Source organism: Penicillium vulpinum (genome assembly GCF_028829585.1).
Source record: "Penicillium vulpinum strain IBT 29486 chromosome Unknown utg000004l_segment0_segment0, whole genome shotgun sequence".
Lineage (NCBI taxonomy): Eukaryota > Fungi > Ascomycota > Eurotiomycetes > Eurotiales > Aspergillaceae > Penicillium > Penicillium vulpinum.
In genome coordinates, this window is record NW_026643244.1 from 5,608,418 (window position 1) to 5,620,999 (window position 12,582).

At 48.1% G+C, this 12,582-nt stretch overlaps 5 protein-coding genes across 5 annotated transcripts; 4 read left to right on the top strand and 1 right to left on the bottom strand.

The window, feature by feature from the left end:
- Positions 1–262: 262 nt before the first annotated feature.
- On the top strand, positions 263–1,630 carry alg3 (dolichyl-P-Man:Man(5)GlcNAc(2)-PP-dolichol alpha-1,3-mannosyltransferase; the record flags this gene model as incomplete). Its single annotated transcript, XM_057258288.1, has 3 exons — positions 263–389; positions 451–974; positions 1,031–1,630. 3 exons carry the CDS (start codon positions 263–265, stop codon positions 1,628–1,630), a joined length of 1,251 nt encoding a protein of 416 aa, XP_057105746.1.
- A 129-nt stretch (positions 1,631–1,759) lies between these two features.
- N7479_010598 (putative eukaryotic translation initiation factor eIF1a-like protein) lies at positions 1,760–2,239 on the bottom strand (the record flags this gene model as incomplete). Its single annotated transcript, XM_057258289.1, has 2 exons — positions 1,760–1,865; positions 1,929–2,239. The coding sequence occupies 2 exons, from the start codon at positions 2,237–2,239 to the stop codon at positions 1,760–1,762; spliced, it is 417 nt and encodes a 138-aa protein (XP_057105747.1).
- A 420-nt stretch (positions 2,240–2,659) lies between these two features.
- Positions 2,660–3,796, top strand: N7479_010599 (transposase; the record flags this gene model as incomplete). The annotated part of the gene is made up of 1 exon (XM_057258290.1): positions 2,660–3,796. One exon carries the CDS (start codon positions 2,660–2,662, stop codon positions 3,794–3,796), a length of 1,137 nt encoding a protein of 378 aa, XP_057105748.1.
- Positions 3,797–5,412: 1,616 nt separating this feature from the next.
- pkcA (protein kinase c) lies at positions 5,413–9,245 on the top strand (the record flags this gene model as incomplete). Its single annotated transcript, XM_057258291.1, has 10 exons — positions 5,413–5,806; positions 5,903–6,169; positions 6,233–6,817; positions 6,875–7,270; positions 7,328–7,593; positions 7,630–7,756; positions 7,814–8,375; positions 8,437–8,638; positions 8,701–9,106; positions 9,184–9,245. The coding sequence occupies 10 exons, from the start codon at positions 5,413–5,415 to the stop codon at positions 9,243–9,245; spliced, it is 3,267 nt and encodes a 1,088-aa protein (XP_057105749.1).
- A 956-nt stretch (positions 9,246–10,201) lies between these two features.
- On the top strand, positions 10,202–12,149 carry N7479_010601 (uncharacterized protein; the record flags this gene model as incomplete). Its single annotated transcript, XM_057258292.1, has 2 exons — positions 10,202–10,792; positions 10,908–12,149. 2 exons carry the CDS (start codon positions 10,202–10,204, stop codon positions 12,147–12,149), a joined length of 1,833 nt encoding a protein of 610 aa, XP_057105750.1.
- Between the last annotated feature and the right edge of the window lie 433 nt (positions 12,150–12,582).

Genomic DNA, 12,582 nt, shown 5'->3' on the forward strand with positions numbered 1-12,582 from the left:
GGGTGGACCAATGGATGTTTAAAAGGCCATGCTCCAGGTCTCAATGTGAGCTAGACCTACAGCATATGTATTCTCTATGTACATTGATATGTATAAAAACAAATACAAATTTTAAGACTAGAAATAAATCAAATGCTATACAATTGCTTTAACCAAAATCTGTTACTTTCAACTCAAATGCAATTGTAGAGGCTATCTAGTAGGCGGAGCCAGCTCTGGCCACCTTGAATATTCCCCCGTCAACCATCGAGTGTATCTCGCCATGGCATTGACAGCCAAGGAATTCGCCTACGACGTGCTCACCAATCAGAAACATACAAGATGGATTGGACCTCTACTCATCCTAGGCGACGCGCTACTCTGCGCCCTCATCATATGGAAGATCGCCTGTAAGACCGCGCCAGGTGTCGCGTACTGAACCAGACCCAGCTAACCAAGCCACAACCATAGACACTGAGATTGACTGGACGACATACATGCAGCAAATTTCTCTATATATCTCCGGCGAACGCGACTACCTCCTGATCAAAGGCTCAACCGGTCCCCTCGTCTACCCCGCCGCCCACGTATACATCTACTCCCTCCTCTACCACCTCACCGATGAAGGCCGTGATATTCTCCTCGGGCAGGCCCTCTTCGCCGTGCTCTATCTGGCTACACTGGCTGTGGTAGTTGCCTGCTACAGACAGACCGGGGCACCTCCATACCTTTTCCCGCTCCTTGCTCTGTCCAAACGGCTGCATAGCATATTCGTCTTGCGCATGTTCAATGATGGCGTCGCGACTTTCGCTATGTGGCTTGCTATCTATCTGTGTCTGAGGCGCAGTTGGACGGCGGGAATTGCAGTATGGTCTTTTGGAGTTGCGATTAAAATGACACTTGTGCTGCTTGTGCCTGCTATTGCGGTCATCACTCTCCTCAGTTTAGGATTGGCGCAAAGTATTTCACTTGGAGCTATAGCTGTTCTTATCCAGGTGGGTTTAGCCAGTCAGCTGATGTCTAAGGATTTGGCTAACGTAAGAAACTACAGGTCCTGCTTGCGGTTCCCTTCCTCCAGACTAATACTACAGGCTACCTCTCTCGGGCATTTGAGCTATCCCGCCAATTCATGTTCAAATGGACAGTGAACTGGCGGTTTGTAGGGGAAGAGACGTTTCTCTCAAAGGAGTTCTCTGTAGGTCTGCTAGTGCTGCATATATCCTTGTTGGCTATATTCTTCAGAAACTGGGTAAAACCCTCAGGGTCGAACATGGTTCGCTTCCTCCAGGATACTCTCCAAGGACGCCAAAAGACAGTTCCCCTCTCAAATTCCTTCACTATGACCGTGATGCTGAGCTCACTTGCCATCGGCTTGCTATGCGCCAGGTCCTTGCATTACCAGTTTTTTGCATATCTCGCGTGGGCTACTCCCTTTCTTCTCTGGCGCGCAGGTATCCACCCAGTTCTTATATACGCCCTATGGGCGCTGCAAGAGTGGGCTTGGAACGTTTTCCCCAGCACAAACGCAAGCTCGGCGGTTGTGGTGTTGTCGCTCGCGGTCCAGGTCTTTGGCGTGTTGTTCAATGGCTCGAGCGAGGTAGATGAGAAGAGTCACAAGGGGAGCAGTGGCAAGGCGATTGTCCAAAAATGAGATATACCCGCAGCTCCAATTCATACTGAGGCGTGCATATTTCGAGAATCATTGTTGATAGCCCATAATCCCTGTGTACCGTAGCGGCTGCCATTGAACAAACGCTTGGTGCCTTTCAAAGGCGATCACTCAATCTGACTCGTCTGAAGAAGGCATTTGCCCCACACGCGACTCTTCCTCATCATCATCAGAGTCGGCTGCCATTACAACTTGCTGTTTCACAAATTCCTTCGGCCTGTGGGAAAGCAATGCCAATTAGCAAACGGTTTTGTGGCTGATATTAATCAACAAGACGTACCAAAAGGGAGCCTTTCTCCACGCCTTCTCGTCCCTGACGATATTGACAATTTCCCCTCGAATTTTATTGTCCCGCTCTTCCTGGCCCTTGGTGTCGACAACAACGTACGAGCTGCGCTTGATCCAGATGGCTGAGCGGAACCGTGCAGGCAATTCGACTAGCATTTGCTTCTTGTCTGTCTGTTCGATCAAGTAAATGTTGTTTCCGGTCGCTTTGATTGCTCGCACGATCTGCTGAGTGTCGGATAGCTCGTCTGGAGGGGTCAAAGTTCCCTCTGCTGTAGCCAGCATCTTTCGGCGAGGAGGTCCCATTGTTGAATATATGCGGTATTTAAAATGATGGGTATTATGAATGCAGAGACGGATCAAGTGCAGGACAAAATTGGATGGTGGAAATTCTCCAGAAAATAATTTGATCTTATCGGCGGGGCGGGTTTCCGCTGCCCGCATTTACTCCATCGCTCTTCGGCCTACCAAGTCGTGGGTCCTCCAAGATGGACTAGAGGTCAGACGCCCTCAAACTGTGAATTGAATGACTTTAGATTGACCAAGAACTCGTTTTGAGACTATGTATCTCGTAAACTCCGGCAATAACAGCGCTCACTGTTCCTTGGTTCCTATCAAACAGCACCAATAACTGTGTATGTAATGATTTTAGGCACGTGGACCGCCCATCGGGTATCGCGTTGTTTATCATGTTGAGGGCCCGCGTCTTTGTATTGTACAATCGCCATGCCTAGGGGTCCCAATTCAACCAATGGACGCGTCTCCAAGACCTCCGCCCCTGCCCGGTCGTTAAATGAACCAAATATCGCCGCGTTGGAGCGAGAAATTGAAGCGCAACACCAATCGAACAGCCCTCCGGCTAATCCAACTCGTGTAGCTCCTAAAACACTTGATGAAGCACAAGAGAAAGTCTTGATTCAGTGGATTCGTCAGGTGAAGGACCTATTCTCCCTTCCTATGGGACCGCTCATCACGATAAGTGCAAACCAAATTCTTAACCGTGATGGGAACGACGTCACTATCAACAAGTCATGGGTTGATCGCTTCATCAAACGGCTACCAGATGACCTAAAGCCGCCTAAAGTACGATCAGTCAAGAAAAAATGTCTCGATGCATCAGATCAGGAGATTTTGGAGAATTTTTATGGACGTCTGGAGGCTGTGATTGCTGGAGCTTCCCCAGAGAATATCTACAATTTCGACGACACCATCTTCCAAATTGGCCAAGGAAAGAAACTTTACAAGGTCGTTACTAGTGCCAGTAGGGTCCACGCCCCTTACCAGACTAGAACCTATTGTGAATGGATAACCACGATTGAATGTATTGCCGCCGATGGCTGGGCAGCCGATCCATTTACCATTTTTCAAGGCTACTCCTATTACGAGGAGTGGTTGTCCTACAAAGGACCTCACGGTGGAGCTCTATTCATGAATACGCTGAGCGGCCGGGTCAACGAGCAGGCTGCATGCAAGTGGATCGAGTTTTTCCATCACCAGACTAAAGATCGCGCTGCAGACGGTCAGCCCCGGCTCCTACTCTTTAGGGGACAACCTCAATATTTGAGTTTCAAGTTCCTCCAATTTTGCGAGCAACACAAGATCATATCCTTCAGCTTTCCGCCCAATATAGGACATCTCATGCAGCCTTTTGACGGCAAACCTTTCCAAGATTACAAGAAGTACTGGGGATGTCCAGGCTTGCTTCTCTCCCTGATTGACGACGTCGATGACGAGAAAACAGCCTTCTTCGACGGTTTCCCTTCTATTCATGAAAAATCATTTCAACCCCAGGTTATCACAAACGCATTTGCCGACAGAGGCATTGTGCCATTTGATCCGTCCAAGGTGGGACAACCGCTTTGAGAGCACACGCCCCCGCAGTGATAGATGTGCAGTGTGATGGATGGCCAGATTTCACCCCAAGCAAGATTCAATGTGTTTCTTATCCCACTATATTGAGATTGTTGAGATTGAGAGAGACTAGAGAAATAACCCAACTGAATATATATAAATATATGCATATGTAGCGTTCGTCGATATATCTTGGCAATGAATACATACTCACCAATATTCAACGGGCTATCTGGCCTCACCTACATATATATATTTCTTAATGACAAATTACGATCAGATCTAGCTCTTATAGATTATGTCCTAATATGTAGACAACAGAACTTTTCAACTTCTCATTGCAATATCTGCGCAAATTTAGCCATATATTTAAGGATATTCATCTTGCACGGGGATTCTCCAACTACTACGTAGCATCAACTAACAGTGACACAGGCCCAAGATTACGAGGAACGTGAACTACGCCACGCATACTATTATTCCTACGATTGGTTAGATAGAATCCATGGGTGTTTTTATGTGGAAGTTATCAGCGAACGAAGGATAAGACATCACCCAAATAATGGTTAGGGTGGAAGCTAGACAAATCTCACTGCTGATAATATTGCCTTGATCGGAGCGATGACCTTGAATTTCGCTAACTTCATATATATTATCACAAGCGAAGAAGTTTCTAGTATCGTTAGGCCAACAAACATATGATCGCGTGCTCTTTAAATCGGGCTGAGACTGCATGATAGTGGTAAATGTAGTATCAATGCTCTGTGTTTTCAACGTTTAGAACCTTGCAATGCATTTGTTCTCCAACTATTTGTGAGACTAGTGACATTACAGCCAGCGAAAAGGCACAGAGATCAAGTCATCAGATACAGAGAATGCCTTAAAGCAACTAGGATTCCTATTATCCCTCAATGTATGCGAGAGAAATGTGGTATGACCTGTGTGCCAGATGAGAAATTCATGACAAAGCAGTGACAACATTGGAATATTGTACAATGAGAGTGCCAAGTATGTTGAGACCATTCCGGCTATTCTCAATCTCAAAGGGTTCGGGAGTACTCCGTGTGAGGTGGTGTGCTATACGATGTAGTGTACATCTGTAGGAGTGCGCCCAAATTAATATATCTATGGGTAAGGAGGCATCATTAGATATAGATAGAGATATATAACACATAGATATATACTCTAAAAATATTCAATATTTAATATTCACATGTTAGTACTGTCAATATTGCGGCTGTTAAGCCGTGGATTTTCGCCACTTCCTTATCGGAGGTGCGTGGTATTACCCAGCCTGCCCAGTAACCCGCCTGGACTCGTCTGGACTTCTTCCTCGGATCTAATCCATCTGGTAAAATAGGACCTCTTTCTTTTATCTCTACTTGAACCCTTTCTTCTTTTTTCCCCTGGACTTTATCAATTCAATTTCGGTTGCAAATCGACCGGGCGATCATCGCGGGCAATCTGTCTCACATTTTCCGAAGTGGCATTACCCGCGCCCGTTGCGCCCCTTGTCAACAACAGCCCCGCGAATCCTCTCCCACTAACAACCCACCTTGACCTGGCGCAAGCGCACCCTTGAATTTTGAGCCAGCCTTGTGCTCTTTGCCCTCGTCAAACCTGTCATCATGGATGGGGACGAGCTGATCGCCTCGGTCTTCCGCAAGATCGAGCGGGAGAAGGCCCTCATCACCGCTGCTAGTAACATGCGGCAGTCGACCGACAATCCCCTCGTGCAACAGAGAGTCGATGCCAACATCCGCGATGGCCGCAAGAATATCGCTTACCTGGAAGAGAAAATGAGAGAATTGCAAATCCGTCAGATGAACAAGGAAGGTGGCTCACCCGGCCAGCGTGGAGGCCCGGCTCCCCCGCCCAAAGACCACACCGGATACACTGGTGAGCAAGGCGAGAGTCACTACACTCAGGGTGGCTCTGGCTCGATGCCCTCCGGTGCTCCATACGCCGATCCCCGACCTTATGCTCCGATCCCGAAGGCGAGGCCCAATTATACAAAGTTAGGTACGTTCTTGTATACTGCTGCTGTCAAACCCCTCAAAAAAATGCTGCGCTGAGCTTAAATCGCTTGGAATGCTGATATTAATGACCATGTCTCAGATCTGATAAAGTATGACACTCCGTATCTCGGGCCGAAGATCCAACTCATGCTGTCTCAATTGGAGTTCAAGCTAAGCGTGGAAATGCAATATAAAGCCGGTATCGAAAAGATGGTCCGCTTGTATCAGGATGAGGGCGACCGAAAGAGCCGAGCTGATGCTGAGGGCCGTCGCATTGAGAGCAACCAAAAGATTCAGCTTCTAAAGCAGGCTCTGAAGCGATATGAGGATCTTCATGTTGATATTGAATCCGCCGATGCGCCAGACGGTATGAAAAACATAGCAATTTTGCCGCGAGCATAATTCTACATGGTTACTAACTGGTATGCAGATGAGAGTCTTAGTACCCCGAATATGCGCAAACCGCTGACGGGTCTGCTGACAATGCGCATCCATGCGGTCAAGGATGTGGACCACGCGACCGGTTCGCGATTTTCTCGAGGACCAGAGACGTATATTGTCGTCAAGGTTGAAGATGCGATCAAAGCGAGAACAAAGGCCACTCGAAACGATAAATGGATCGATGAAAGCTTCTCCATGGATATCGACAAGGCAAACGAGATCGAATTGACTGTTTATGACAAGTCGGGAGATCGCCCAGTACCAATTGGTATGCTTTGGGTGCGAATTTCTGATATCGCAGAGGAGATGCGTCGTAAGAAAATTGAAACGGAGCTCAATCAATCTGGCTGGGTATCCGCAGATAAGATGGGCGAGGGCGGATCCCCTCGACATGACCACAGTGGTTCTCCTATGGGCTCCTCACATGGCCCTAGCCCCGGAGGACACCCGGGCGCTTCGGGGCATGGTGGACATGGACACGGTGGCGAAAGCTCAGGTGCTCCCCCGACTGTGATGATTGATTCATGGTTTGCTCTGGAACCGGTTGGCCGGGTTCAGCTTCAAATGAGCTTCGGTAAGACTAATTTGCATTCACCCCAAAGGATTAACCTCGTAATCTAACTGGATATAGCCAAACAATTGAAGGACCGCCGTCCCTTTGACATTGGTCTTAACCGTCAAGGTGCCGTGCGCCAAAAGAAGGAGGAGGTTCACGAGAAGCAGGGTCACAAATTCGTCACCCAGCAGTTTTACAACATTATGCGCTGTGCACTGTGTGGAGAATTCCTTAAGTATGCTGCCGGTATGCAATGTGCGGATTGCAAGTACACCTGCCACCGCAAGTGTTATCCCAAGGTTGTCACCAAGTGTATCAGCAAAGCCAACTACGAGACCGATCCGGACGAGGAGAAAATCAACCACCGCATTCCCCACCGATTCGAAGGCTTTTCTAACATCTCCGCGAACTGGTGCTGCCACTGTGGCTATCTGCTTCCGTTCGGACGTAAAAATGCCAAGCGCTGCTCTGGTAAGCATATTACTGACATCGCAGCTTCTTTCTAGTACATACTGACTCCCTTTGTAGAATGCAGTCTTACTTGTCACGCTCAATGCACTCACCTTGTGCCCGATTTCTGCGGAATGACGATGGAAGCCGCCAACCAAATTCTAGAGACGTTGATTCGCACCAAGCATCACAACAAGTCTGCCTCTGTTAGTTCTGGCCTCAGCAACCGTACCCTTCGAGCAGGCGGTCCGCAGCCCGCTCAAGACAACGTTGCCCTTTCCTACCCCCAGAAGCCGATGGAAGGACCCTACGGGGCTATTCCTAGACAACCCTCCGCAGAAGCGGTAAGCGCTGCTACTAACTCCTTTATGACTCCACAGTCACCAACAGCTGCTGCACAGGCTGCGCACCGCCAACAGATGCCACCGAAATCGCCTACTGGGCCTTCCGCCGCCGCGGCCGCCGCGGCTGCAGCTACTGGGCTACGTAGCCCCCAGCAAGCCCCTAGTATGCAATTTCCGATCATTCCCTGAAGAGAGAATCTTGGTACTAATCAAATATTAGCCGAAATGGGCCGTCCTATGCCGCCACCACAGGCACAACAGCCTCAACATGCCCATTATGACCCATCCGCTTATGCCAATTTCCCCCAGCAGCCCCCACCCCAGGCTATGCAGAAGGTGCAACCTGCGGCTTATCCAATGGCACCCCCTCCGCAGCCCATGCAGCAGCAAATGCCTCCACAACAGCAAGTTGCACCCCCTATCAAGGAAGACCCTGGGGCGCATTCAAAAGCTCGCATTGGATTGGATCACTTCAATTTCCTTGCTGTTCTCGGAAAAGGTAATTTCGGCAAGGTCATGTTGGCTGAAACAAAGAGCTCCCGCAAGTTGTATGCCATCAAGGTCTTGAAGAAGGAATTCATCATCGAGAACGATGAAGTGGAGAGCACCAAGTCCGAGAAGCGTGTTTTCCTGATCGCAAACAAGGAACGTCACCCCTTCCTTCTCAACTTGCACGCTTGTTTCCAAACTGAAACTCGCGTCTATTTCGTTATGGAGTATATCAGTGGTGGTGATCTCATGCTGCACATTCAGCGTGGCCAATTCGGCCTGAAGAGGGCACAGTAAGTCCTGTGCTTAATTTTTGTCCTATTTTGTGCGTTGGAATTGCTCACATGTTTTTAGATTCTATGCTGCCGAGGTCTGCTTGGCACTCAAGTACTTCCACGAGAACGGTGTCATCTACCGTGATTTGAAGCTTGATAATATTTTGCTGACCCTGGATGGTCATATCAAAATTGCTGATTATGGTCTTTGCAAAGAGAACATGTGGTACGGTGGTACAACTAGCACATTCTGCGGTACTCCTGAATTCATGGGCCCAGAAGTAAGTGGAATCAAGTTTTGTTGTGTCTTTTTGAAGTACTAATGAGCTGACTTTTGTTATAGATTTTGCTGGACAAGAAGTATGGACGGGCTGTGGATTGGTGGGCGTTCGGTGTTCTCATCTACCAAATGCTTTTGCAACAGTCTCCATTCCGTGGTGAAGACGAGGATGAAATTTACGATGCCATTCTTGCTGACGAGCCTCTCTACCCTATTCATATGCCTCGAGACTCCGTGTCGATTCTCCAGAAGCTGTTAACTCGTGAGCCCGAGTTGCGTCTGGGCTCCGGTCCCACTGATGCCCAAGAAGTGATGTCTCACGCCTTCTTCCGCAACATCAACTGGGATGACATCTACCACAAACGGGTTCCCCCGCCATTCATCCCCACGATCAGCAGCCCTACCGATACCAGCAACTTCGACCAGGAGTTCACTAGTGTCACTCCAGTCCTGACTCCTGTACAATCTGGTAAGATCCTTTTTTTTTGGCTTTTTCTGTGTGCTTGCTGGTAGATAAACTGTAACTAACCAATCCTTCTTATTTAGTGCTTTCGCAAGCCATGCAGGAAGAATTCCGTGGATTCTCCTATACTGCTGACTTTGCTTGATTCCACCGATGTCAATGATCGGGATAATTATTGCTTGCTTGGACTCCTGTCACGAGTTGTTGACGAGGGTGTCAATTCGGTCTCATAGGAGGGTTTAGTGCCGACATTTCCGATTTCTCCAGGGCGCCGCGGGTCTCCCGCCCTTTCCAGCACTTCTTGCTCTCTTCAAATTGCTTCAACATACCCAATCGCAGTTTCGTTTTAAGTGCCGGTGTGGACCGGACCTAACTGACATTCTTCGGCCGCCGGATACCATGGTTAATGAAACCTCCAGGTTGCTTTTTGCTTTCTCGATCTCTTTGTGTGTTTATCTAAATTGCTTGCTCTATTTTTTCCCTTTCGAGTCCTGTTTTTTCGATACAAGTTTTTCTTCCGACTGGTCGGGTTTATGACTCTATTTTATGTTGGGCATTTGATGTCCAAAAAAAGGAGGGGGGGGCGAGTTCCTCTATGGGAATTGCGTGAAGTGTTTTCAAGAGAGTTTGATGAGAAATGACGAGGTTTGAAGATCTATGAAGATAGCGTAGGTCCCTTCAGGGACTGTTGCGCGTTATGTCCGGTATTATGTTCTAGCGGTTCGTGGTAGGGAGAGGAGGAGATACAAATACGACCTAATCTATCCTACCTGTCTGTTTTATAGTTGAATCTTGCTTTTACATGCATATGGGATATCAAATTCCGGTCTGTCGCCTCTCTCAAGTCGAAGGCTGTCCTGGTACTGGCCTATATAGGTACCTCGTTCCTTCCCAAATAGGAAGCCAAACATCGTGTACCTTCCTCTCTTACGAAATCACGTAGACGTCTTTTTGTTTACCTTTGTCTCCTCTATTCTTCTATTCTTCTCTTCTCTTCCAACTTACAATATCTTTTGATTCGTTGCTCCGGCATCTTTCCTTTGTTCTAGAAATAGATCAAGCTACTGTTTATTTCCAGAGATGCTGCCAAAAGTTAAAGGCATGTTTCGTCGGGGCCTTCGAGCCTTGAGTAAATCCGCCGAGGCCGTACCTTTGGGCAACAAAGAGAACCTGCCCTCGGGAAACAAAGAATCCTCGCCCCCGGGAAACAAAGAACACACCCCTCAGTCCACTCCAAATGTGGGCCAACCGCCATCGAGTCTCCATCCCATCAAGATATGGCTCAAGAACGTGGCTCGCCCTGTTGATGGGTCCCCTATCAACAGGGTGCGACCAGAAGTTGATAATATAAATTTTCATATCAAATTTTCTGAAAGCTCAGAATCGGGATCCCCTCCAGCCTGGTTCAACGAGACGTGGGATAAAGATCCTGAGATTCGACGTTTCCTGTGTAAGGACGAGATTCCTCACGACCAGGTGCATCAAGGATTTCGTGCAACTCATCACACCCCTCGCTACGAACCACACACCATCATCAATCCACGTCCTTATCCCTCCGCTCCTGCTACCCCGGTCCTGTCACAACCGGCGGCTGCAGCTTCAAAGCTCGACCATTCCAAGGAGCCGGCAAGCTCCCCATCACTCAACACCACGCCTGATACGATTGCTCAGTTTACCGAACAGGGCCAAATGGTGAGTTTTGCCTTTATCATAGCTTACTATATCACATTGACTTTAGTTATCCCTCTCTCTCTCTACATACCTCCACAGTCCCTACTCATTTACATCTCACTGACTTCCATCCCAGGCAACCTCAGCCCAAAAACGAGCCTTCCTCACCGATGATACAGAGCCTCAATACCCGGCTAAGCGAGTTAAAGTCGAGCTAGACGAGTACCTCGAGGATACCAACGTCAGTGAGGACGACAATTGGGATTCGGACCCACCCACCTCGCCTGAATACAAGATTTCTAGTACAAGTGACAGCGATGTTAGCGATTTCCCTTCTTCGCCATGTGTACGGCGAGTGAAGAAAGCCTCTTTGCATTCCTCGGTCAAGAATGGCCGCTCGCTTAAGACCAAAGGCAAAGCTAGAAAGGCTAGGAAGAGGAAGTGGTCGGATTCGGATAGGTCAATGTCTGAGCCGAGTGACCTCGACTACGAGAGCGAGGAAGAGTACTTCATTCCAAGAGGAGAGCGCGACGACGAGCTGCTCAATACTAATCTTACCCGAGAAAGGGCAAAGCGCCTACTTGAAGCAATGGAGCTCCCTCAAGGCCATGACCTGTCACCAGACGAACAACGGACTGCCCATCAACTTCTTACTCGTGGCTGCATGCCAGCCATCCATAGACACTGGGAGAAGGATTTCTCCACCCTTCCAGAGTCGCTGTTCTTTTCTGGGAAAGATGATGAAACAGAACTTAAGGAATCCAATTTTGTCCTTGGAAATGATAAATGTTCAGAATTTTACGCGATTCGTGCCTTCCAAGAGACTTTGAAGATATGCGGCAATGTGAGGGACTACTGCAATATTCTTGAGATATCTCCTGAGATTTATATCAAAAAGTCAGTAGAGAAATACCTGCGCTGGGCATTGAGCGATGCCGGTGTCAGAGTCCAGCCGGACACACCTCCTGTGCACGTCATTTATTGCAAAAACCAGGATGAAATGTCAAAAGAAGCCTTTAGCAAAGTCGCCACAGCATTACAGAAGCTATCGGATACCTGGCAGAGCCAGCTCACTGCACCTCATGATGGCGAAAAAGTCTGGCCTGCATTAATCGGGCTCGTCCTCTGTGGACCTGTTCTTTCTGCCATCTCTCTAGACACCAATCCCAATCCACAAACCCTAACGCGAGGAATCAAGTTCCTTGGTCATTTCGATCTTGCAGATTTTGATAGTGATGTATGGAACACTCTAGCTGTCGCAATCATCGTTATGCACATCAGAAGGACCGTGAACAAGCTCGGGAAGGCCTACGGTAACAAGTTTGTGGCCTCGGTCTTTGATGACCCTGCCATGAGTTCATCGGATGCTGATCTCTAATTTCTACCTTGCTACCCCGAGATCTTCGAGATTTTGTGGCTGCAATTATTTTGATGCATGTCATAAAGAACTCTGGAAATATACATAACCAATAAACCACGGGGGGAAACAATATCCCCTGGTCTTCCCCCAGGGGTCTCCTCCAGGAGTCACCCGCAATCGAGAGACTGAGCTCAGACATGATACTCCCATAACCATTCCAATGTTGATATGCATCTTTGAGGAATTTTAAAACCTTTATTTGATGGCAATTTGGCGTACTTTAAGCCATGCACAAGTAATGTATTGAATGATATGTTGTAACTTCCCCCTGTACAAATGTACGTAGAAATGTATATGATAGGTTCACGCCAAGTCCGAATGCTCATGTATACCAGTGGAGCCAAGATCAGCCTGGAGCAACAAATTGCCAATGGAATTGTCGTGACCAATG